General features: G+C 43.1%; 2 protein-coding genes across 2 annotated transcripts in view; both read left to right on the top strand.

The window, feature by feature from the left end:
* LRRFIP1 (LRR binding FLII interacting protein 1) overlaps positions 1 to 27,387 on the top strand; it is a 175,163-nt gene that overhangs the window by 82,110 nt on the left and 65,666 nt on the right. Inside the window, exon 3 of the mRNA XM_040358490.1 lies at positions 20,574 to 20,660. Within this exon, the coding sequence (XP_040214424.1) occupies positions 20,574 to 20,660 (87 nt within the window). The remainder of the gene's footprint in view (positions 1 to 20,573; positions 20,661 to 27,387) is intronic.
* Positions 12,339 to 15,334, top strand: LOC120943880 (E3 SUMO-protein ligase ZBED1-like). The gene is made up of 2 exons (XM_040357507.1): positions 12,339 to 14,194; positions 14,355 to 15,334. The coding sequence occupies exons 1-2, from the start codon at positions 12,716 to 12,718 to the stop codon at positions 14,748 to 14,750; spliced, it is 1,875 nt and encodes a 624-aa protein (XP_040213441.1). The 5' UTR covers positions 12,339 to 12,715; the 3' UTR covers positions 14,751 to 15,334.

Below are 27,387 nucleotides of genomic sequence, written 5' to 3'. Positions count from 1 at the left end.
GTAACAGGAAGCTGTCACTGCACCAGTTTCCTTGTATAGAGATTGTGGAAAGTCTATGTAGAGTCATGTAGTAAAATTTCATACTGCTTTTACTACATCTGCTTCATAGCTGTTTAGTACATGGAATTAACTCCGTTTTGAGAATGTGTTTTAATAATTCATTTGTTTTATTGTCAGTAACTGAATTTAGGATGAGCAATAAGATTATTTTACTACATCTGCTAGAATTACAGTATACAAACCTTTCAGTATCATATTTTACATGCATGCTGAAGTGCAGGTGTTACTCCTGGTATATATTACACCTCATAGATAATAGTATTCCCCTGACAATGCCTTCATTGTTTATCTCCCCAAAAGGTACCGTCTTTGTTAATTTTGTATTGAGGGTTCTCACCTTTGACCTGGGCTAAGGACTAGAATTGCCCGAGCGATGACGGTCATGTAATTCTTGTTGCTTGCACAGTAATGCCGGGTACACACGGGCCGATCGGCTTTTGTTGAATGGACATGCTGGAGAAAAAACACTATCCAATCAGTGCTGGGAGCCAATGGCTGCAAGCTCTGACTGGTATGTTCTGGTGGGGGTGGTCTCCAGTACCCATCAGAACACATTAGGACAGTGGGGAGATCGCTGTAATAACGTTGATTTTGTTAGTACATCGATCTGTCAGTTTTTTTTTTTTTTTTTTATTCAGACGCGGTGTTGAATGAAAAAAAATATATAGTGGGCATCAGGCTTTATTTTTATGTTTTCGGCTGTGTATGCAAATGTCTCAGTTCACCCCCTGCTGCAGCCCCTCACCTTGTTACAGTGTGTAGTCTGAAGGCGGCCATACACGGTTCGAATTTCAAAAGAATTTTCTTTCGAAAATCATATCAAAGAATTTTCGTACGAAATTCGCACTGTTGGTGGGCTGCAGTAAAAGCCGATTTTTCGTGCGGCAATCAAATTTGAGGGATCTGACATGTTGGAATTTTTTTTAAAAACAAACGCTTTTCTGATCAATGATGGAAGAATCGTGCGAGAAATGTAATAGATAAAAAAATGCGCATGTGCAAGAAAAGAATATTCCCGGAGAGAAAAGAATATTCCCGGCAACATGAAGGTTTGGTCGGCCGAATTTCAAAAATCAATGGTGGCATCATCTGATTTTGAAAAGAAAATGTATTCGAAATTCGACCGTGTATGGCCTGCTTGAGTGAGTGCAGGTCACACGAGTGCTGAAAGTATAATAATACAGTATCTTGTGTGTGTGTGTGGAAAGATAGAACGTCAGATTTATTGTAAAACCTTTGTTAAATAAGTTGTAAAGGCAGAAGTTTTTTTGCATTGTCTTGGTTTATTGTTGGTTTTGAGGTGTTGAGCGTTGCTGAACACATATATAGGTGACTAAATATGCCTGAATGCTTTAATCTGCTTTAAAGTGTAAGTAAACCCTCCTATCGGTTTCAGCCAAGGAAGCTTCCATCTTGGTTTCTGTTTTGGTTTTCAACTGCCATAATGCTGCACATGTGATCCGTTATGTCACAGCCCTCAAAATTTACACTCGCCTGCTCGCATTTGGCGAGTGGATATAAGATCAGAGCCAGTGTGGAGCCCGTAGTGAAGGATACCGGTGATGTGGGCAGGATCCAGCAGGCAGTCGGTGTGCTAGGATTGGAGTCTGCAATCTCCGATCAGTGTGATCACTATGTGACCACTCTCCACACAATAAGATGTAATCGGCGTGTCAGTGGGGGGTGTCGTATGGGAGCTGTAAGGGCCTGCGGTGACCTATAGGAGAGGCATATAGCACAGAGGAGCGGGGCAGCGCGCCGTCCCATGTGCGTGCAATGCTAAGCGGAGTCTGCACAGAGCTCCTCTGGATCGGATTGGCTGTCCCTGTGTACTAGATGCGGGTCACCTCCTCTGTGATCTGGGTGATGTCCCCTTGTAGTAGGTGGCTCACCAGCTCGGGATCAGAGTGCCCCCCCGCTGAGCTCTGGAGATGTGCAGAAGAGTGCTGAGTGCATGGTGCCGAGAGCCCAGATCCAGGAGGGTCCTGTCTACATATCATGGGAGCACTGTTATCATTCCTGCGGGGACTGTGACAGCTGGAAACCTTCTACATAAAGAGCCGCATTCCTGCTGCTCTGCTCTGATCAGCTGATTGATTGCCGAGTCCTTCTAGAAGGAGATCCTTCCTCCCACCCACACATGCCTCCAACGGTCTCCTGATGTAAACTTCTCAACCAGTAGTGGAAATGACAATAAGGGCCCCTTATATTGCTCTGGAGGTGATCATCGCAGTCCTGTCCATTGTGAGGAATGCCCTGGTCTGCTGAGCTGTGATCATCAACAGAACTCTAAAAAATGGCACCAATTATGTCCTGGTATTGTTGGCGGTGGCTGATATAAAGGTGGGCCTGCTCGCCTTTCCGTTCACCATCAGCTTTGAGAGTGATTTCCACAGATGCCTGCTCCTGGCCTGCTTTGTTCTGGTTCTGACCCAAAGCTCCATCTTTAGTTTGTTGACTATAGACGGGTACCTGGCCATCAAGACCCCTCTCAGTCGGTGAATTGTGGAGGGGCCCAGATGGGGTAGCTTTTTACTTTACATGGCAGTAATGATGTGTACAGTGCCTATAGTAGGCAATCATATTTTACCCTTATTTTATTTATCACAGTCAGATCATTGAAATATGATTGCCAATTGCTGGTATTGGTTATTTTTTTTTTTTTTCCTTATTCAGTGTAATAATTAAAAAAAAAAATAACCAATACCAGCAATCGGCAATCATATTTCATTGACCTGACTGTGATAAATAAAATATTATCGTTTACAAGGGCATGTTTAATGGTGGGGCAACTGGTGGCGAGTAACTCTTAAGGCCTGGCGAGTAGCTCAGGACTTGAAATTTTGATTGGATGGTTTTGACAGTTTAGTTGACAGCACAACCAATGTGACAATGTGGTACTTCTGCTTTAAGGGTCTGTTCACACATGAGTCTCTGAGGTATGCGGTCCTTGTTCAGTATGGTATGGACATTTTTTTTTCATTCATTTGGCTGGGCTGAAATCGCACTGGATCGCACCAAAAGTAGTGCAGGCAAATGCCCTGCGTTGCGGTCTGTGTTTGCAGTGTCATTAGGAATACATTGACACCCACAGCAGCTCCCACGCCCAGTACATTTTGAACGTGATGTGGGAAATGTGCAAGGAACACGTTGGTGTGAACGGACCCTAAAGCACAAGAAAGTGACCTGGAAGGAATAAAAGTTGTATATTTCCCAGATAACTTCTCCTGCCCCTAGAAAGCCAAGTTCAGTACCGCCAGTGTGCATGAGGCCTAAACCAAGTCCTAAAAACAGAACTGAATAAGATACTGAAGTAAGGTGTGACCTGCAGGTCGACTGTGATCTTCTTGCAAGAGCAGAATGGCAACTACAACTATCCATGATATGTCAGCACATGGCTTTGGCTGTTCTGGGTGGAGTACAGTTGGCACTGCTTTTTTAGTTTTGCTCATAAAATGTATGAATTACAGTAAGAAACAAGCTTTGTAAGATATCATACAGATCTATAGAAACTAGTAAGCAATCCAGACAAGATATATAAGACTTGGTTCACACTTGCGCGATCACGCATTGCTGTGCAGATCACATGCGATGTCTGTGCGATGCAAATTCAGCCGTACAAACTGTATGGCTGAGATCACATCACATTCACACCAGAGTGGTGCAGGACCCTTTTTTTTGGTTCACATTGGAATTGGAGCCCATGGGTGTTCACACCTATGCAATCCGATTCCTGCACCATTTAGCAGTTCGCACTGCGATCTGCAAACCAATCTGGGGGTGTCATTAACTTTAAACTGACACCCCTAGCGATTCACATATGCCAGTCTGAATCGGTGTGTGATTGAGGTTCGATGCATGAACCTGCACTGAATCGCAGGGTTTTCCCACATTGCACCAGTGTGAACCGGGACTAAAGGATAACACAACCTCTTCTTATAATGAACAAATGAATCACTTGAGTGCTAGCTTGTATGTGTACCCCTTTATTACCAGGCTGTTTTTCAGTTTTCAGCGTTTAACAGTTACTCTGCTACCCAAATTAATTTTATATTTCTTTTTAAGACGGCGCTTATATTTGGTGGCATTTAATAATCACTTTATTTTTTACTATCTAAAAGTAAAAACACCAACCGTTTTGAATCAGAAATGTTTAGTTTAGCAAATAGTGTGTGCAGTGCAGGAGTCGGGGATATTTATTGCACCGAACATCTTGCAGATTTGAGTGGTCAGGAGTTGGTGCCTTTTTCTGGTGCCGTGTGCCTCCTTTTAACGTTGCAGGTCAGTGATGTTTTCCCTCATAACATTGGTGGTCATTGTGTGCCCATTGATGCTCAGTACTCATCATTCTAGTCCATTGCAACTATTTTGAACTAAAACATTTATTTGTTTTCCCTTGACACACACTTTGTCTAAATTTACATCTTTTTGACGCTTCAGCTTGAGTGGAGGGTGAGATTTTTCCAGATGTCTGACAGCTGCGGCCCTGCCGACTCCCTGACCTTGCATACAGTTTACAGTAGCTGGATGAGTATGTGGGAGACTAGATGGGGTCAGGCAATTTGTATCTATGGCTACCTTTTAGAGTGTAGAATTTTCTGATAGAATTGGAAAAAGTTTGGAATCCAAGGAGATATTCCTTCACTCTAATTGAGACATAATGAGAAGTAGCAATCTTTACAAAGTTTGGATAGACCCCCCCCCCCCCCCTTAAACAGTTGTCACCAAATAGGTGTTCACATTGGAAGATTTTTCCCTTGCCTCGTGTTTTGTCGTCTATTGAAAAATTTTGATTTTGTGTGTGGCAATAATGGTCACTAGGACAAATCAAGAGAATGACACAGATGGCAATACAAACCTGACATTGCCATCTAACCGAACCCCTACTATCCAAAAATAGAATAGGTTTTGGATGTAGGTACACTTTAACAAATGGTCGTCCCCCTGTACATGTACCTACATATACACCATAAATCATGCAGAGTGCCAGACTAGAAGGTTGATTTACTAAAGGCAAATGTACTGTGCATTGTAAGTTCACTTGCCCCAGAGCTTAGTAAATGAGGTAAAGCTTCACTTTGCAATGAATACCAAATCACATGCAAGTAAAATAACAGCATTGTTGTTTGTGCCTTATTGGATGATAGGAACCAGCAGAGCTTCCCCTCAGATCTAGAGCAAATGCACTTGAAGTGCACAGTATATTTGCCTTTAGTAAATCATCCTGTAGGTGTTTAAAAACCAGCCAGAGGGACTGACTTTGAGGTCTAAAACTGGTGCATGTGTGTTGTCGCTAATTATATTGTGCTGCTTCTGACAGGAAGTGAGGATATGATGTGTTTCCTGCAGAAATGTAGTGTAGCTTTGTAAGTGGGGCCTGAGCATTTGAGTCATTTAAAATATATTTAGTCTATCAAGTCAATCCACTCATGGCCTGACATACACTACAGTTCCAAATTATCTGAGCCTCACGTGTAACAATCATCCGGGGTTGCTAGAGATAAGAACTGTCTGTGTTGTTTCATAGCAACAAAACATTTAAACCACATAGTAGTTCTATAAGATCTATGCAACCAATTTAATGTCTCCTAAAGCAGCCCAAAGATGAGTCACCTTTATTTATTTTTGTTCAACCAGCGTGTTCAACAAAATAAGACTTGATCAAGTGTGTAGATGGAGGAATCCTCCCCGCTGAGCTAATATATTCTAACAGACTTCCCTTCCATCAGATTACACTAAGCAGTGTTGTAGGCTACACCCTGCAGCACTGATCCAGTGGGGAAAAACTGACAGGGTGGTTGTATAGAAGTCGATTGGTAGAATGACTTCTGTACAACCCCAGTGCCCATACATGGATCAAAATTCATCCAGCCGCTGCTAAACTGGCAGAATTTTGATCCATGAATGGCTGGCTTAAGAATGACAGTTGTCTTCTGCATTAGAACGTTTGGCTTGCCCGTACATTGTTCTGTTTTTTGTTCAGAAAAAACTGAACCGATTACCCCATCCACACATTCAATATGAATGGGGGAATCCTCCCCTCTGTGTCATTGTATTCTGACAATGGGACTCCCCTGCCATCAATACATTGATCAGCTCTGCAGCAGTTTGGCTGTAGGTGCTGATCAAGCAAAAACTACAAATTTACCAACAAGCTGCTTCTTGAAAAGTCAATTGATAGATTTAATTCTAATGAACGGGAGCGACCATAAATTTCGTCCAGTTCCTGCTGACCTGGCTGAATTTCAATCTTTGTATGGCTGGCTATAGAATGAAGTCAGAACTGATCTGTTTGCTTGCTCTAGATCAGGAGTCTCCAAACTGCGGCCCTTTGCTTGATTTTATCAGACTCTTGGGGCACTATTTTCATCCACTAATGCCGGCAATGGGGCATATTTTCCGCACTGCCACCATTTAAGGATCGGAACTCTTCCTACGGACACCAAAAATGGGGCACAACTCCTCCCACTGACGCCAATGAGGGGGCACTATTCCTCCCATGGACACCAAATATGCGGCATTGTTTATTCCCAAGATCCATGTCTTTATAGACCTTGCTATGTGCACTGGTCCACCTCATTTGGTGGAGGGGGGGGGGGGGATTATGGTGTGGCGTTTGTTTTTCAGGGGTTGAGCTTGGCCCCTTAGTTCCAGTGAAGGGAACTCTTAAGGTGTTAGCATACCAAGACACTTTGGACTATTTCATGCTCCCAACTTTGTAGAAACAGTTTGGGGGATGGTCCCTTCCTGTCCCAACATGACTATGGACCTTGCTTTGTACATTGGTGAGCAAATACATGGGTGAGCGAGTTTGGGGTGGAGGAACTTGACTGGCCTGTGCAGAGTCCTGACCTCAACACCTTTGGGATGACTATGAGCGGAGACTATGAGCTAGGCCTTCTCATCCAACATCGGTGTCTGACCTCACAAATGCGCATCTGGAAGAATGGTCAAACATTCCCATAGACACACTCCTAAACCTTGTGGACAGCCTTCCCAGAAGAGTTGAAGCTGCAATGGAGGGCCAACTCAGTATTGAACTCTACGGACTAAGAATGGAATTCCATTAAAGTTCATATGCGTGTAAAGGCAGGCGTTCCAATACTTTTGGCAATATAGTGTATGTATTTTGCCTCCATGGCGGTAATCCTGAGTGTGGCTCAGGATCGCATCGCAGGATCCATGTACAGGCTACTTACCTTGTCCCCTGGATCCTGCAATGTCTCCCCACTGTGATCTGCGAGCCGCTGTGTGTCGCTCGATTCACAGTGCCGAGCTCCGTTCCCTGCGAGCGGCGTGACGCACGGGGACAGAGTTTGTCGCCAAATTCAAAAAGTAAAAAACACAGTATAGACACCGTATACTGTAATCTTACAGATTACAGTACTGTATCAAATAATTACACACCCCCTTTGTCCCTAGTGGTCTGTCCAGTGTCCTGCATGCACTTTTATATTATAAATACTTTTCTGCCTGAAAACTGGAGATTGTCCATAGCAACCAAAAATTGTCCCTTTACATCCAAAGTGGTTTTAGACCAGCTAGAAAACGGCCATAATAAATTAGAATCACTTTCAGAATTGAGCGATAGCCATTTGTGGGGAAATTCGTCATCAAACACTGAAAGTAATAACAGCGACAATTCTGCAACTGAGCAAATTTCAATGTTTTTGATTACATTATTGAATAATTTTTTATTTGTTATAATTATTTATAGATAGATTTTGTGTTTCAAACTTTATCATACCCGGGATGTCTACTAGACTCCACCCTAAAATAACACTGTACTGCACTAGCTTCCTTTTAAATATCATTAAAACCGTTCTGTGAAAAAAAAACGTTTTTACTTCCCTGGAAAACCCAGTTGCTAGGCAGAATTCCTAATCTGCCTTCTTCCTGGACCGCAGTGTTTCTACTGTCCTAGCTAAGCCGCACAGACTCCTGGGAAATGAGAGTCATAATTTCCCAGGAGACTGCGCTCTTCTGTGCCGAAAAATCGCGGGATTTCAATATAGGAAATGACGTGATTAAGGTTGTTTATCTTTGTTGTCATAACAACGAGGCGGGACGTTCCTCCTCCACCGCCGCCCGTTGTCATGACAACGGCACAAACAACCTGCACATTAGAGCGCCACTCTACTGCGCACACGCAAGATCAAGAGGTGCATGCACCTCTCCACGAAAACGAGAAAAAATAAATGTACTGGGCTTCAGATGCCCACACATAGAATGGAAACGGTCACAGCATGAGCTGCAGCAAATAAGGCAAGTGGTAGATCGATTTACCGATCGCTTGCGGATCTATTACTATCTTTAATGTGATGTATAATGAAATTCAGATTAAATGGCCAAAAAAAAAAAACATTTTTATGACCGGAACCATTAAGTGAGTTATTTCTAAGAATTACAGGCCTACAATATAAAATGCCAAGTTTACATGCAAAACAATTGTACCGCTTTCAGCATCACAAATCTGACATTATCATACCGCCAGGGAGGTTAAATACTAGGTTTGTAAATATAACTTTTGTTTTGTTTTTTTTAAATTTTTTTTTCAATATTATTGCGCACATTAATAAAAAGGGGTATTTACATTAGGCACACTCAAAGGTGTATACATTTCAAAGACTGGATTATTTTTGTGTTCTCCAGTTATGGAAGAGGTTTCTTGGTCTCTGCGGCTGAATTACGTTTTTCAGTAGCGTGTATAGTTGGGATCGTCGTCATTCTCAGAGGTTTCCTGTGTTAGTTAAATGTGTGTGTTAATTTTTTTCTTTCTTCCTTCCTGTGGGAGGGGTGAGTTGTTAAAGCTTTTTGTGATGCTTGTCTTTTTATCCATTCGCTCTCCTTCCACCTTGTACACAGACCCACCTGTAATGACATGAGATTATCAACCTATTTCGTTTTTGGCTAAATGAAAGACTACAGTTAAGTCTCCAGCATGGACATATATGGATCTTGTTATTTTTAAGAAAACCTTTCAGCATTGTTATATATATTTATTTTTTTAAATATATTATACTGTCCACTTCTTCCATTAGTTGCCCCCATAGCAAGCTGCGGTTTCTTATGTACTGTAACTATGTAACTTTAAATTTGTCAGATTTAATAAAACTATAACCTAAATGAAGATTTGTATTAAAAGATTTTATGTCCAGTTCACATTTCGTATTTTATGATCCCTGCTGCGATTGTGCCTCGGAGCCCAAATGGCACTGCAATAATAACAAAAAGCACCATGTGAGTTCGGGTGCCATCCATTTGGTTTCTCATTGCCTCGGAGTCCTTCGGGTGCCTTTTTGTCAAACTCCCGGTGGGGTGTCATGTGGCTTCCATCTGGCCACTCTACCATACAGGACAGATTGGTGAAGTGCTGCAGAGATGATTGTTCTTCTGGAAGGTTCTCCTCTCTCCACAGAGAAATGCTGGAGCTCTGTCATCAGGTTTTTGGTCACCTCCCTGACCAAGGCCCTTCACCCCCAATCTCTCTGTTTGGCCGAGTGGTTCCAAAATTCTTCCATTTAAAGATGATGGAGACCACTGTGCTCATTGGGACCTTCAAAGCTGTAGAAATTCTTCTATACCCTTCCCCAGATCTGTGCCTTGATACAATGCTGTCTTGGAGGTCTGCAGATAATTCCTTGGACTTCATGGCTTAGTTTGTGCGCTGACATGCACTGTTAACTGGAACCTTATATAGACAGGTGTGTGCCTTTCCAAATCTTGTCCAATCAACTGAATTTACCACAGGTGGACCCCAATAAAGTTGTAGAAACATCACAAGGATGATTCGCTGTAACAGAAGCTCAATTTTGAGTGTCATGGCAAAGGCTGTGAATACATGGGATTTATTTTATTTATGTTTTAATAAATTTGCAAAGATTTCAAACAAACTCCTTTTCACATTGTCATTATGGGGTATTGTTTGTAGAATTTTGAGGAAAATGTATTTAATCAATTTTTGGAACAAAAACATAACATGTGGAAAATGCGCTGTATCCCCAATGAAGTGACTGCCCTCAGGTGATGGAGAGGAGAAACAAATCCTCCTCTAGAAGTTGTACCTGTCTATCTGCAGCCCCTCTCTACATTCATTCAAAGTGCTGAATTTTAAAACTTATCTGAGAGTTCAGAAAAAAATGGGGCGTGCCTCCAATCAGCTCCCAGAGCTCTCCTCACTGGGCTGTGCAGAGCGTAATTTCAGCCCTCTGCTCCCTTTGTTTTCTGAACTCTCGGATAAGTTTTAAAATTCAGCACTTTGAACGAATGTACACAGGAAAAAAGCTGAGGCTGTCATTCAACTGGAGTTCCCTCCCTTGTCACCCGTTTTTCTCTTGGTGTCAGGAAAACTTGTCCGACGTGATTCATGCTGTTAGCAGAGGAGTGAAGCAGCAGACAGAAATGACACTTAAACCCCTTTCACACTGCCACGCTGCTAATGCGACGGGTGTTTTTGCTGGGCTTTTTTTTTCTTAAGGTCACGTGACATAGTAAACTTAAAAATAAAGTTTTGCTGCGCTTCCAAAGCGCTGCCCATTCATTTAAGTGGGCGGGGCGTTCTGGGAGCGCTATTTACAGCGCTCCCAGCCTGCCCCAAAGATGTTGCTTGCAGGACTTTTTCTAACGTCCCGCAAGCGCACCGCCCCAGTGTGCATGCACACGCTGCAAAGAATGGGAGGCAGTTTTCAGTCGCTATTTCTGTAGCCTCTAAAAAGGTGTGGGAAATGCTGTGATCCTTGCGTGTTTCCCGCACCCCATTGCAATCACAGAGTGTTTGTGATCCTCTGCGGTTGTCAATACAAAGTTGATGACAAACGCAGTGTGGTTTGCACTAGGGGTGCAACGGATCATGTCCGATCCGCGATCCGAACGGGCCGACCTGTACGGATCGGCACAGCATTCGATCCGCGGAGCGCACCGCCGCCGCGTCCTTAGGAAAGGCCGCGGCTTCGGCCTAGCTCCGGAGCCGTCGGCTATCTTTGTCTACCCGACGGCGGTGCGCGCTGATGTCATCACCCCTCCCTCTGCAGTCTGCACGTGTATTCTACCAGAGCGCGCAATACGGTGAGAGACTACAGTGACTGTCTGCGAGTAGTGTACAGTGAGAGACAAGTAGTACAGTAAGTGTACTGAGGGCAATGTTGGCTATTATATTATTACTAGTGGGAAAAATGAATGGCTATTTTCAGTGTGTACTGGGGGCAATGTTGGCTATTATATATTTATTACTAGTGGGAAAAATGGCTATTTATTTTCAGTGTGTACTGGCCTGGGGCAATGTTGGCTATTATTACTAGTGGGAAAAATGGCTATTATTTATTACAGTGTTACTACTAGTGTGGGGGCAATGTTGGCTATCATTATTAGTGGGAAAAATTAGTGGATGAGTCTGACTGGATGTTACAGTGAAGTGGCGGCAATGGTGGATGATGTTACAGTGAGGTGGGGGCAATGGTGGATGTTGTAACATCATCCAGTCCACCATTGCCGCCACCGCCTCACTGTAACATCATCCACCATTGCCGCCACTTCACTGTAACATCATCCACCATTGCCGCCACTTCACTGTAACATCATCCACCATTGCGCCACTTCACTGTAACATCATCCACCATTGCCGCCACTTCACTGTAACATCATCCACCATTGCCGCCACTGCCTCACTAACATCATCCACCCCTGACATCATCCACCATTGCCGCCACTTCACTGTAACATCATCCACCATTGCGCCACTTCACTGTAACATCATCCACCATTGCCGCCACTTCACTGTAACATCATCCACCATTGCCGCCACTTCACTGTAACATCATCCACCATTGCCGCCACTGCCTCACTAACATCATCCACCCCTGACATCATCCACCATTGCCGCCACCTCACTGTAACATCATCCACCATTGCCGCCACCGCCATGGTGAATCCATGGTGGATGTTACAGTGAGGTGGCGGCGGCAATGGTGGATGATGTTACAGTGAGGTGGGGGCAATGGACGTGGATATTACAGCAGTGGGGAGATGTCTGTGGATATTATTACACTGGGGGGGAGATGTCTGGATATTACAGTTGGGAGACGACGTCTATATTACAGTAGTGGCGGGGGAGATTGTGGATATTACATTAGTGGCGGGGAGAATGTGGCAATTATATTGGGGAATGGGGACTATATGATGGTGGAATTTTCACAGGTTCATGCAAATTCAATCAACTGCGGCGTTTTGTACGTTTATCCAAATTGACTTTTAGATTATCCATAGTTTTTTTTTTTTTTTTATAATTTTTTGTATTTATGGTGTTCTTGTCAATTCATGCGTTTACGTCGGTCGTTCACTATTGTAATATTACGTTTAGCGCTAATCCTATTTTTTCTATATTTTATTCACTGTATTGGGGTTTTGCAGAAGGATTGCCGCTTCCACTGAGTTTTAGGTAATTTTTGTGGACCACCGCCGGCTGCACAAGATTGCTTCTAGGTCTTACGTCTTAGTGCAGTTTCTTTCCTTTTTTCCAGGTGAGCTTCCCTGACTGGCGAGTCGGGCGACTGACTGCAGTGCCCACTGTGCCCAGTGTTCCCGTCCTTCAGGCTACCGAAGCACCTCCACATCCTGCCTCTACTTTGGCAAGGAATCAGTCCACACACACAGTGTGGTCATGGCGAGCGGAGGAAAGGAGGAGCTTGAACGCCCCGCGTCGTTTAAATCTCCTGTATGGGATCATTTTGGCTTCCCTGTGAAATATGATCATGAGGGAAAGAGGATGGTAGATAAAACCGTGACGGCGTGTAGGCACTGTGGCACAAGAAAGCCATACGATAGTGGAAACACGTCAAGTATGGCCACGCATTTGAAGCGTCATCACCCCGGTGTTCCACTGACAGTCACAGGAGTGAAAACAAAAGCTGTTCAGCAACCACTCATCACCGCAGCATTTAAACAGCCCCTCATTCCACAATCGGACCGGGCTAAAGCAATCACAAAAGCGATCGGCGTGTTTATAGGTGCAGATATGAGGCCATATTCCATTGTGCAGAACGAGGGCTTTAAGCACATGCTTAACGTGCTTGAGCCACGTTACAACATCCCGTCGCGCACCCACTTCAGCGAAAAGGTTGTGCCAGAACTTTATGAACAGGAGAAGAAAAAAGTCGTGGATGAACTATCCCAAGCATCGTCTGTTGCGCTCACGACAGACGGGTGGACGTCCAGGGGAACAGAAAGCTATATAACAATAACCGCTCACTTCATCACGGCAGACTGGGAGATGAGAAGTCCGGTGCTGCAGACACGCCCCCTCTACGAGAGTCACACAAGCGCTCATCTCGCGCAGGTGCTGACAGAAGCGGTGGACGAATGGAAGCTAAAGAGGCCCAGTACTAATATCCCAGTCACAACTGACAATGCCAAAAACCAAGTTAATGCCGTGATTGAGGCAGGACTGGGCCCACAGATAGGGTGCTTTGCACATGTCGTAAATTTGGCATCTCAGAAGGGAATCTCTGTCAGTAGGATGGACCGCCTCCTTGGGAGGATCAGGAAGGTGGTTTCCTATTTCCACCGAAGCACAACAGCTGCCCATGTGCTTAAAACAAAGCAAGAAATGCTAAAGCTGCCTAAACACAAGCTCATAAATGATGTGCCAACAAGGTGGAACTCCACCTATGATATGCTGGAGCGTTATCTGGAGCAGCAGGCAGCTATATACTCTGCACTGACTGACAAGACCCTAAAGAAAATTGTCAAGGACATCATTACCCTGTCTGATGATGATGTGAGAGTGGCAGAGGAGGTCCTCCAGGTGCTTCAACCCCTCAAGATGGTAACATCTCTTCTGAGCACTGAAAGTTCACCATCTGTATCGATGATCATGCCCCTAAAAACAAGGATTCTACAATCCATGGCTCCAGGTGTGGAAGACAGCACCATCACACAAGATGTCAAGACTGCCATTAGAGAGGACCTGCAGCCCAGATACACTTCACCCCCTACTCTACAGGACTACCTTCACAGATCTACTGCCCTGGATCCAAGGTTCAAGTCCCTGTCTCACATGGACCCTGCCCTACGCCAGAGGACATACAGTGACCTCACCACCGAGATTGTGAGCAGTCTGGGCACTAAAGACTGTGATGAGGTAAATAAAGAATATTTTTTGTAATAATGGCTTTTATTAAATGTTATTATTTTCATGTTTCATAGACATGAAAAATGTGGCAATAATATTGCCACATTTTTAATGTCTATGAAACATGAAAATAAATAGGTTTAATTAATCAACAATTTTTTTTCTGCAGGGTCAAGCTCAAGCTGCAGAGCCAACAGGAGCAAACTTGGACTCCTCATCTCCTCCACAAAAGAAGTCGGCGATGGCAGAGCTTTTTGGAGAGACCTTTGCCAGCAAAGACAACAAGACTTCTGCTGACATCATCAAAGAGGAGGTGGAATCCTATCTGCTGGCAGCAAGCGGCATTACAGTCGATGGTGATCCGATGACATGGTGGAAAAGCAATGAGTGTAAATACCCTCATGTTGCCAAGATGGCAAGATGCTATCTCGCTGTGCCAGGCTCTTCAGTTCCTTCTGAGAGAGTGTTCTCAACAGCAGGGGACCTAGTGACTGCACAGAGGTCCACACTCTCCCCAGAGAATGTAGACATCCTTGTCTTTTTGAAAAAGAATTTGAAATTATAAGCTCAGGAATGCTTTCTTTCTTTTATTCTTCTTTGATGTGGACATATTAGGCTTTCATTATTCATGTTTAAGTTGTTTTTGGCTCTTTGCCCATCGGCCCATGTCTCAAGGAAGAAGATATGCCTTTATGTTGCACTTTAAGTTGTTTTTGGCTCTTTGCCCATGTCTCAAGGAAGAAGATATGCCTTTATGTTGCACTTTAAGTTGTTTTTGGCTCTTTGCCCATCGGCCCATGTCTCAAGGAAGAAGACATGCCTTTATGTTGCACTTTAAGTTGTTTTTGGCTCTTTGCCCATCGGCCCATGTCTCAAGGAAGAAGATATGCCTTTATGTTGCACTTTAAGTTGTTTTTGGCTCTTTGCCCATGTCTCAAGGAAGAAGATATGCCTTTATGTTGCACTTTAAGTTGTTTTTGACTCATTGCCCCATCGGTCCATGTTTCAAGGAAGAAGACATGCCTTTATGTTGCACTTGAAGTTGTTTTTCATTATGTTAAAAATAAGATATTATGCCTTGTGCACTGTAACTTGATTTTATATCATTCCAAAGTAATTTAAGAGTGTTTGATAAACAAAAAGACAAAACTTTTGTTTGTCTTGTGTTTTTTTTTTTTTTTTTTTTTTACTGATCCGAAAATGATCCGATCCGTGACTCCCGATCCGAGGATCGATCCGATCCGCGAGTTTTTTGATCCGTTGCACCCCTAGTTTGCACACACCAGATCGCATGGTAGATGGTTATATCTATTCTTTGCCGTGTATATTTTTAAGGTTTATTTATGTTTTTTTACTAGCTATTTTTGACATATTATTCTTTTTCTGTACTTTTTTTTTTTTTTTTTTTTTTTTTTTTTTTAACATAAGCTGTTTTGAAAAATTCCCTGTTTTACTGGACCGGGTGTGTAAAAGCCCCAATGAGTAGTTGCTAGAACTTCCAACGGACATTTCTTACGATTCATATTGGAGTTTTACAAAATAGTAAAGGTTTAACCCTTTTAAACATAGCTGTGCGTGAAGTGAAGCTTTTAAAATGACACTAAATGATACATTGTTTTTTATAAAGTGAGATAGACTGGGTTCTTTCTGTGCTGCACTTTGCTTATGTAGTTGGTTCACTTCTGTTTCCATCTATGGTTTGTTTTCCAAAATGATATAGCGCTGACGTTTTCTACAGCGCAGTACAGAATACTGTAAATAGATAGCAGAGGACTGCTGGTCAGGGCCTGGAGGATTGACACCTGGGGTCTTTGAGGCTGTCATGAAATGTTTTGGATCCTTTGTGTCGTCAGTGGTACTTGTTTACTTCCCTAGAACTTTAGGTCTAAGGAGTGCTTGGCCTTTACCAAGGATCCACACAGGAAGACTTCAGTTTTTCTGCATGACTCCTAACGTGGATCTTTTGAGTTGGTCTACTGGCAAGAGTTAGGCAAGTTTAGTTAAAATTTAGCAAACCTATTTGAGTGATTTTGGATTGTTGATGGAAAAACGCACAGCTAGAGGAAAAGGATGAGCACACATGGGGAACATGTACATAGTAATAAAAAGATTGGGACACGGCAGGAGCCAGTCTCAGGATCCCAACACAGCAAGCAGCAGTGCTAACAGCAGTACAGTATTGTTTCTTTTTTTTTTGTCTACGTTCTTTTGCAGCTGCAACTAATATGTAAAACCTTAAAGGGGTTGTAAAGGAAAAAAATGTTTTTCCTAAATAGCTTCCTTCACCTTAGTGCAGTCCTCCTTCACTTACCTCATCCTTCCATTTTGCTTTTAATTGTCCTTATTTCTTCTGTGAAATCCTCACTTCCTGTTCTTCTGTCTGTAACTCCACACAGTAATGCAAGGCTTTCTCCCTGGTGTGGAGTGTCGTGCTCGACCCCCCTCCCCTGGAATACAGGAGAGTCAGGACGCTCTCTACGTTGCAGATAGAGAAAGGAACTGTGTGTTAGTGGGCGTCCTGACTCTCCTGTAGTCCAACGGAGGGGGCGAGCACAACACGCGCCTTCTGGTGGCTGAAAAAGATAAGGAAGTACCCATACATGGGTTTCTCCCCCAGGGGAGCCATTCTGCAGCAGTATAGCTACGTGAGCCAGTCGGTAATCGATAAAAAATTAAATGATTAGAACAAGTATTGTTATGCCGCGTACACACGATCATTTTTTGGCATGAAAAAAAAAAAGCAGTTTTTCAAAAACGTAATTTAAAATGATCGTGTGTGGGCTACACATAATTTTTCAGGTTCTAAAAAAACAACAAAAAAAATTCGAACATGCTGCATTTTTTTAAACGTCGTTTTAAATTATGACGGTTTTCGGGATGTAAAAAATGATCATGTGTGGGCCAAAACGACGTAAAAAACCTGCGCATGCTCAGAAGCAAGTTATGAGACGGGAGCGCACGTTCTGGTAAAACTACCGTTCATAATGGAGTAAGCACATTCATCACGCTGTAACAGACAGAAAAGCGCGAATCGTCTCTTACTAACACGGAATCGGCTAATTCAGCCCAAAGGTGAATGGAACTTCCCCTTTATAGCGCCGTCGTACGTGTTGTACGTCACCGCGCTTTGCTAGATAATTTTTTAAAAACGATGGTGTGGGTGCAACGTTGTTTTTTCGACATGCTGAAAAATGACCGTGTGTACGTTGCATTCTGTCTTTTACTTGTGGATTTTTTTATTTTGTATTGTATATTGGTGATATTTGTGTTTTATGCCTGCATACATTTAAAAAAAAAATAGAGTATGGAAGGGGGGGGGGTTTAAAAGATGGTTTGTGTACAGAAGGGGCTGGTGAGGAGTAAGCCCCCTTTCACATTGAGACGCTTTCAAGCTAAAAAATGGAGAGGGGTGGCCCTGTCTAACAATTCAGAGGAGCCTTGATGTGGGCGCTGCAACTTGCACATATATTTGCAAATGTGTGCAAACAAAACCCGCTGTAAATTGTTACAGGGTACATTTGTTTGTATTTTTATTTATTTTTTGCAGGCCAGCTGGTAAGTGTCCTGAGAAATCTCTTTGTGATGTGAGTTGCCCTTCCATGTGAACCTTACTGCAAAGGCTAGTTGTCGGTTGGGGAGGTTGCCACTTTTTTGTTGTACAATCATGGCTCTAGAAGTGATGATTTAAAGCCTGATGGGAGATAGTTGTCTATCCAGGGTTGCCATACCTTTGTGTATTCAAAGTGATTGTAAAGGTAATTTTTTTTTTTTATTCATTTTTAAATGACACACACGTCTATACTTGGCTTTTCTGCGGGGACGTACCTCCTCTTTTTGGGTCTCCCGACGGCAATCCTGGCCCCTCACCTCTGTCCAGTGCCCCCATGCTAAGTCGCTTTCCATGGGGGCACTTGTACGTGCTCACACTCGAGCCCCGCTGCTGTGTCCATTGACAGACATTAGGACTCGGCCCCACTCCCTCGCTACTGCACTGGGAGCCAATAGCAGACCTTCAGTAATTTTTTCAACTTTCCATCTATTAACCACTTGCTTACTGGGCACTTAAACCCCCCTCCTGCCCAGACCAATTTTCAGCTTTCAGCGCTCTCACTCTGACAATTGCACAGTCATACAACACTGCACCCAAATGACATTTTTATACCCCCCCCCACAAATAGAGCTTTCTTTTGGTGTTTTTTTGATCACCTCTGCGTTTTTTTTTTTTTTAATTAAAGGCAGATTAAAAAAAAAAAATACAAAACCTGTTTTATATTTTGTTATAACATTTTGCAAAGTCCCTCGATGTACACTGATGGGCACAGATGGGCTACATTGATGGGCACTGATAAACCCTCTTTTTCCCCCCCCTTTTTATTTTTTGCACCTGTTCTGGGGTCCCTCAGTGGCACTGTTGGCTCCTCCCTGCATCGAGTGTCCATGTTGGAGAAGGTTTTCCTAAGGTGGACACCCTTACAGAATGCAGGACTCGGCCCCGCCCTGCTGGGCACTGCATCTTTGGATTTGATTGACAGCAGTGGGAGCCAACGACTGCGCTGCCATCAATCTATCGAATCAGGACACAAGACACCGGCTAGATCTGGTATGCTCGTTCCCGCCCGGAGGATGACAGCGTCAAGGTAAGTAAAACTGGGGGGCTGCAGCACTAGAAAGTTTTTCACCTTAATGCATAGAATGTATTAAGGTGAAAAACCATGAGGGTTTACAACACCTTTTAAAGTGGAGGTTCACCCGGAAATGTACATTTTTTAACATTAGATTGATGCTCATTTTGTCAAGGGGAATCGGGTAGTTTTTTTAAAATTTAAGCCGTACTTACCGTTTTAGAGATACATGCGGGACTGGGCGTTCCTATTTGATTGACAGTCTTCCGACAGGCTTCCGACGGTCGCATCTATCGCGCCACGATTTTCTGAAAGTAGCCGAACATCGGTGCGCAGGCGCCGTATAGAGGCGCACCAACGTTCGGCTACTCGTGACGCGATAGATGCGACCGTCGGAAGCCTGTCAATCAAGTAGGAACGCCCAGTCCCGAAGACCCATACCCGGACCGGCGGAGAAGATGCATCTCTAAAACGGTAAGGACAAAATGAGCATCAATCTAAGGTTAACATGCCCTTTTTGAGTAGTAAAACATATTTTTCCTGCCAGTAAATACCTTATACAGCCCACTTCCTGTTTCTTGTCTGGGGAAAAAAGCCTTGGCTTATGACATGCACAGCGCTCTCTCTAACTCTTATTTGCCCGGGGGGGGGGGAGTCATAAGAGGGCCAATGAGAGCTGTAGAGTTGGAGGTGTGTGTCTGTGTAAATCCAGGAAGTGAACAGGCAGCAGCTTCAACTGCCCACAGTTAAAATGGATGCAGCCAGACACAGTGGAGGGAGATTTCTGCAGCATGCAATATGCAACGTGGTTGGAGGGAAGCTTCAGAATGGCAAAGATGTATTTTTTTTTTACAAACTATGTGAGCAGACTGCAGTTCCTCTTGAAGGTTCAGAAGCTTTATTATCCTGTTCAAGGATTTGGTTTCCTCTCATGAAAAATTCTAGTGAAATATTGTGCAAAGAATAACTGTATAAAATACTATATACAGTGACCATGTAGTCTCTGATGGAGACCCTCTCTTTCCTGGCACTCAACTTGAGTGCTCAGAGGGGCATTTGTTCATTACCTACCCTAATGGTGGTATGCAGTCTAATGTGACTATAGTTTTTCTCTTAATTTTTCTTTATATTTTTGGCGCTACATGGGCACATTTAACCCTTTCTTCGTGCTAGCGAGCTGCTAAAACATCGGTAAAGCGCTGCTTCACTGCCAATGTTGCCCACGCCTCAGTGTGAAAGGGCTTTTAAGCTGCTGATTTATAGTTTTCTTTCTTTGATGATGGTCTTTGCTTGCATGTTACACCGAGGAGTTGATTCCAGAAATGTCAGAACCTTTTTAATTATTATTACAGGTACTTGTATAGGGCCATCAATTTACACAGCTCTTAACATATATACTGTATTGTAGATTTACATTTATTCCTGCCCTCAAGGAGCTTACAATATAAGGTCCCTAACTCAGTTTTATAAATACACAAACTAGGGCCAATTTAGACAAGTGCCAATGTACCTACCAGCATGTCTTTTGGAGGGTGGAAGGAAACCGGGGTACCTGGAGGGAACCCACATAGGCAGATAAAAGGGCATGCAAACTCCAGGCAGGTAGTATTACCATGGTTGGGATTGGAACCGATGACCTTAGAGCTGCTAGCTGAAAGTGCTAACCACTTAGCCACTGTGTTCTATAAATAGTAAAGATGGTGGATGTTTTGAGGGGATCTCTATTTGAAGGCTCCCGTGTAATTATTATGGTTTTGTTTTGACAGGCAGAGGCAAGGTTGGCAGCAAAGAGAGCCGCACGGGCTGAAGCAAGAGAAATTCGGATGAAAGAGCTGGAGCGACAACAGAAAGAGGTAAAAACAAACTATACACAGAGCCCTGTTTTGTATTCAAAATGTTACTCTTCTGCTTCCTTTTTTTATTTGGCACAAAATGCACAAAAAAATATATATACATATGAGCTGTTTAAAATGCATTTGAGGTCTGAATAATTTTACGTGGTTACATTGATCCAACTTGGACCAATGTATTTACCATGCCTGGCTGATTCTCCCTGCAAGCTGCAAATCGCTGAAGTAGACACCTCTACGGTGGGGATCGAAAGTTTGGGCACCCCAGGTAAAAATTTGTATTAATGTGCATCACAAAGCCAAGGAAAGATGGAAAAATCTCCAAAAGGCATCAAATTACAGATTAGACATTCTTATAATATGTCAAAAAAAGTTAGATTTTATTTTCTGATTGGACAAGGTGTTGATCATGACATCACCACCCAGCCTCTCCATTTTATTCAATGAGAGAACATTTTACATTCATTGAGAAAATGCAAAGCAATCTCTGATTGGTGCCCATGCAAAATGAGTGACCACCTGTGTTCACAATGCAAACACAGATACACAGCTCTGACACACCGGCAAAGAGCCCTGACAGGAGAGGGAGAGGGGTTCTGTAGGTAACTACATACTTGTGTGCATTTTTTTTTTTTGTTATTAAATGCAGAGCTTCATTACTATCTGCCTGGAATTTAGCTTTATTAAAGAGGAAGTAAACCCTAGTTTTTCCTTTTTTTTTTTTAAATACACCTGCAAGAGAAAGTCATAATGAGCTAGTATGCACAGCATACTAACTCATTATGCGTCACTTACCTGAGAACGAAGTCTGCCTCGGTTGCGTCCACCGCCGCCATGTCCCCCGGAGCTTCTTCCTTGTTTTCGCCGATTCCGTGTATGCGCGAAAACACGGCATTACCCAGTTAATGCCATTCACAAAAACAATACCGCTCAGTGCGCCTGTGCCGTTGCGCGCCGTAGACAGCGGTGCCAGTTTCTGTGAAAATATCTCCTTAACCGTGTAAGTTTAAAGCGGAGTTCCGGACACAATTTCACTTTTTAAATATAAATACCCCTGTAATACACAAGCTTAATGTATTCTAGTAAAGTTAGTCTGTAAACTAAGGTCCGTTTTGTTAGGTTGTTACAGCATTTAGACACTTTATAAAATAGAAATTGACTGGGGCCATCTTAAGTGTGGGCATCATGAAGCCAGACTGTATGACTTCCTGGATTTCAGCCTTGCAGATCTCGCACATGCTCAGTGCTGCACAAGCAGTGTCAGATCAGGTTTCAGCACCTGTGCTGTGTCCAAGTCACATGATTCTTCGAGACTGGGGAGTGCACAGACTCCTGGAAAGTTACACCCACTACATTCCCAGGAGTCTGTGCGGTGTAGGTTAGGAAGCATTAAGCACCTAGGTGCAGGAAGTGGAAAGATTAACTATTCTGCCTAGCAACAACACTTTGAAGGCATCTAAAAAAAACAATTTTTTTTCGTAAAGGACTAATGACATTTTTTTAAAACTACTGATGTAATGTTATATTTATGGGTGGAACTCCACTTTAAGGAGATATTCCTTGCACCTACAGGTAAGCCTTAATCTAGGCTTGCCTGTAGGTTCAAATTACAAGAGTGGGTTTACAACCACTTTAACCTGGGAACCAGCGCGATTACAGCGATGGCTCCCGCAGGAAGTTCACACTGCCTTGTGCGTACCGCTGCGAGTGTCATTAACAAAGTTAATGACACCCCCAGTTTTGTTCACAGATCGCAGTGTGAACACCCATGCGATCCGATTCTAGCGCGGGGGGAAAACAAGTCCCTGCACTATTTTCTGTGCGACTCATCTAATGCGAGTTCAGCCATACAACTGTATGGCTGAACTTGCATTTCTCAGAGATCGCACGTGTTCGGCACCTGCAGGTCCGAATCACTTACGATCTCTGAGATCGCAGCAGTGTGAACCCGGGATAAAGGCCATGGATGAATAGTATTTAAAATGCAAATTCTTAGGGAAAAGGTTGTTGGAAAGATTTCATTTGCTTTGAACATTTGATTTTGTAGTGAATGGACTTTACTGAAGGAAAACCACATACACTGCTAGAAATTTGTTCTTTCGAGAAGGATTTTCCAAACTTCCATTTTTTTATTTTCTCGTCGCCACAGTTGAAAATGAACATTTGACTCTAAAATTTGGAAAAATTAACAAATTTCCTTAGAACCTTCTTTTCCCAAGAATTTTCCCTCAAAAACAGGGGCTGTATCCAATCAGATGCTTGGGTATTCTGACAACTGCTGTTGGCTGTCATACAATTGCCCAGTAGGGGAATTCGTCAACCCTATTGTTCAGCAAGCATGAAGGAATCTGTTAGATTTTTTTTTTTTTTTTTTTTTCTGGCCTGCTGAATGGGAAGAAAAAAATCTTCTATCCAGTTTTTAGTTTAATTTGCTCTGAATCTGAGACTGTTAAAGTTCTTTATAGGCAAAGTATGCCCTTTTCTGAATTCCTCCTTGTGTAGTAGATGCTGGCCTAGCACCTCTTAGAAGGTGAAAGGGCAAATGAATATGCTTGCAATGGACTACTTTTTTAGCCTTTCCAAAGCTACTGTGTTTCCAAAATTACTTTCAGCAGCCAACCAAACCATGCTTTTGGTTTTACTTGTTATCAGGAATTGCTAACAATAACCCCCCCCCCCCCCCCAAGACTGGTTCTATCTTTTTGTTCAGGTATCATCTAGGGTCAGTTTCTTCATGCAGACCTGTAACCATGGTCCAGAGATGTTATTCATGATGCTTGTATAGTATTTTTTTTTTTTTTTCCCTCTCACACACTGCTAGACAGTGTAAGCTAGCCATACTCACAGACTTCTCCATCCATATTTAACCGCATAGATGGAGCGACATCATCTTTACTGGCTATGTTATTCAAACAGTTGTGACATCCACGGCTGCTTGAATTTCTGAAAAGTGACTGCATCTGATAGTTGCAGTCACTGTTTAGCCACTTGGCTCCTTTTACATTTTCAAAGTTTGTTGAGCCAAGTGGAGCTGTCAGGGCTACCCACGGCTTGAATTTTTGCTGATTCAGAAGGAATTCAAGCTGTGTATTGCTAGTTTAAAGTAGAATTATAGGCAAAACATTTTTTATTTTTTTTCATTTTGGATAGTGTAAGGGAGGTTTCTCACCCCTGTACGGTTTATTTTTTTCTCTCTGTCCCATTGAAGAGATTTCACTTCCTATCGTACAGCAAAAACAGGAAGTGAGAGGAAATCCCTGAAAATTAAGGTAATCCCTTGAGGCCCCCTAGGTCCCCAGAATGAATGTCCCCCATTGGAAGATTTCACCTCCTATTACTTTTCTGGGGACAGCCCACAATTTGGGGTTTTCTTTTACTTTCAATGATAATGATAAACAGGACAAATAGGGAGAGTGAATATCCTTCACAGGGGCACAGACTTGACAGGGGGTCTAATCTCTCTCTCCTCTATCCAAAATAAATAAATAGATTTTTTCTTTTTAGTAATGCTCTAAGAATCCATTGCTCTCACAGCTGGGTACCTACCAATAGCCCCTAAAAGACATTGGGGTTTATTTACTAAAGCTGGAGTGTGCACATTGGGCTCACTTCTGCATAGAAACCAATCGGCTTCGAACCTCAGCTTGTTCAATTAAGCTTTGGCAATAAAACCTGGAATCTGATTGTTTTCTATGCAGAAGTGAGCCTGATTTTGCACTCTTCAGCTTTAGTAAATAAACTTCCATTGTCGGGTAATTTTTTTTAGCCGCTAAAAGACGTTGTAAGGTAGTTAAAACTAAAAACAAAAATGGCAGTTTTGTGAGACTAACCCTTTTGACCAATAAATATTTATAGTATACATATACAGTATATGTTGTGATGTGCTAGGAATGTATTTATGCAAATGTGTATAGTCTGAGTGGTCTGTGTTAACCAAATATATATTTTTTTTTAATACAGTTTTACATCTAGCTCATTTACCTTACCTTTCTTACACAAATATTAAATATGTAGGACTGCCAAGCTTTGTTCTGTCACATGACTGCTTGAACAAAATGCTGTTTATGTGTTGGTTATTCTTTCTTATCTGCTTCAGTGCTGAGTTGCTGGAAAACGGTTATATGTTTTTACAGTTCATGCCTGTAGACAGTTCTAGGCATTTTCTATGCCTAGCGTAAATTTTTCTGTGCGTTTTCTGCGCTCGGGGAACTACACATGCCATGTACACATTGCCATACTCTTGTAAATGCTGGTACAGTATAGTTCTTTGCAACATGTGCAGTTTCCCAGGCATGGAAAGCTCCTGGAAATGTATGCTAGGCATAGAAAATGCTTACAACTGTCCTTGTCCATGAACACTTAATCTGGCCATACATATATAGTTTTAATTCTAACTGAATCTTCCATCTATGCTACATAGTAATTATAATAATTTTTATAATTTTTCACCTTGCTCCTTCAATTTTATTTATTTTTTAAATTGAGGGATGCCGGAGGGGATGTTGGGGAAGATGGTATGACACATTAATGTCAATCGGAGGAGCTGATAAAGTATAAATCCATCTGGTGAGCCTTCAACTGCCATAGAGGAGATGTGTAGAGACAGACATGAATGAAGAATCCATATCACCCACAATGCCCATTTCCTGCCAATAAAGCCCAATATAATGTAGATCAAATGTTACACCCTATAGATCAGGGGTGCCCAACCTTTTGAAGAGCGAGGGCCACTTTAGCGACTTGGCAGCTGGTCGCGGGCCACAATGAGCAGAGCGGGCAGATGACAGGTCTGTATCCAGGGACACAGCCTGCTCTACCCTATGGGCCCTCCGATCCGCCCAGACAGAAGGGGACGGATTCCCTTCTGTTTATTTTTAAGCAGATCGGATTGGAGATATGCGGGTGTAAAGGTAGCAGGTCAGTTTCAATCTGCCGCTCCATAGAGGTGATCATGTGAAAGGAGCCTAAGGCTGCTTTCACACTGATGCACTGCTTTACCTGCGCCTTAACTGACCTCAATGTTCACTTCTTCCTCAGGATTCCTGCAGGTATTGCTGGCTGCTGCTGTCTCCTAGGTGGGTATGGCTGGTGGCTGCTGCTGGCTGTCTTTGAGGGTGTGTACTGCTGGCTGGTCCTGCTGGTTGTGTACTGTTGGCTGCTACTGGTGGGTACTGCTGTGTGGTACTGGTGGGTACTGCTTGTTGCTATTTCTGGGTACTGGTTGCTGGTTTTTGATTCCCCATACCTGCCATCAGCGTGACAGGAGCTGGAGGAAGCGTACAGCTGCAGTAGCGAGCAGAGCCGATGCTTCCTGTCACAGGCGGAGCACATTTGGTATCACTCCACCTGAGACAGAAGCCAGCGCTATACAGGAAGCATTGGCTCTGCTTCCTCTAGCGCAGAATCGCATCTTCCCGCTGATGCTCATGGTTGGCGGTTCAGGAACCCCCAATCTGGGCTTGCCGACCTGCCATCCCAAAGCAGGAGGTGGCGGGCCACATCAGAGGGATGCCAATGCTATAGATTATATAAATTGATTTAAAAGATGGATAGGAAACCCTATATTGGCTATCCCCTGCCTGGTTTTCTTTTCCTTTTGTACTGAAATTGTTAATTACAAAATGTCTGCAACATTGAAATTCCTGAGAAAGGAGTTGGTCATGCCTGTACAGTATTTCGGCACCTAATATACAGTTTGCTGAAATCCTTCCTTCCTTCCTTATCATGAAACCAGATAAGAAAGAGGAGGAGGAGAAGCTACAAGCTGAGCTGAAGGAGAGAAGGTGCTAGAAGTCTTAGTACAGTTATTACTAAGCGAAGAAATGTTATATGAAGAAGGAATTTTATATTCATCATTGTCTACTTGGGAGGTGATACCAGTAATAAAAACAGTATTATATGATAGGATATTAAAGCGGTGGTTCACCCTTATTAACATCTTTTTAGCATAAAATGAGGCATAGTAGCGCGAGCTACAGTATGCCTGTCTTTATTTTTTTATCCCCGTACTCACTGTGCACTCGTAGATAGAAAATTACGACTCCCCGTGGGGAATGGTCGTTCCTATGGAGAGGGAAGGTGATTGACGGCCGGCTCTGGCACGTCACGCTCCCCGAAGACAGCCGGAACAGGTCTCGGCTCTTCACGGCGCTATACGGCGCCTGCGCACAGACTATGCGCAAGCGCCGTGAAGCGCCAAGTCCTATTTCGGCTATTTCCGGAGAAGCGTGACGTGCCAGAGCCGGCCGTCGATCACCTTCTTTCTCCATAGAAACGCCCATTCCCCGCTGGGAGTCGTAATCTTTTATCTACGAGTGCACAGTGAGTACGGGGATAAAAAAATAAAGACAGGCATACTGTAGCTCGCGCTACTATGCCGAATTTTATGCTAGAGGGAATTTTTTTTTTAATCAATAGGGTGAACCCCCCCCCCCCCCCCCCGCTTTAAACATTAGTTACTACCGAAGATGCACCTCAATAATCAGACAATTTTTATTTTTGGATGACTGACTATATATTAATTATGAAAAACTGTTGTTGCTAGAAGTATATTGCTTGATTACAGGTCAGAATCATTTACAGCTCCTATGAATCTTCCTGCTCCGCTATGAAATGGATTGATGCTGGGATCAGTATAGTAGATATTGGTTGAGATAGGTTCCCATTTTATGTTCTTAAATCTTAAAAGTATTTAATCCTGAAACTGATCATTCTAAATGATGAATCAAGA

This window comes from Rana temporaria, chromosome 6 (assembly GCF_905171775.1).
Source record: "Rana temporaria chromosome 6, aRanTem1.1, whole genome shotgun sequence".
In the NCBI taxonomy this organism is placed as follows: Eukaryota; Metazoa; Chordata; class Amphibia; order Anura; family Ranidae; genus Rana; species Rana temporaria.
Note: the sequence above shows the minus strand (reverse complement) of the source record. Positions and strands in the feature narration are given on the sequence as shown.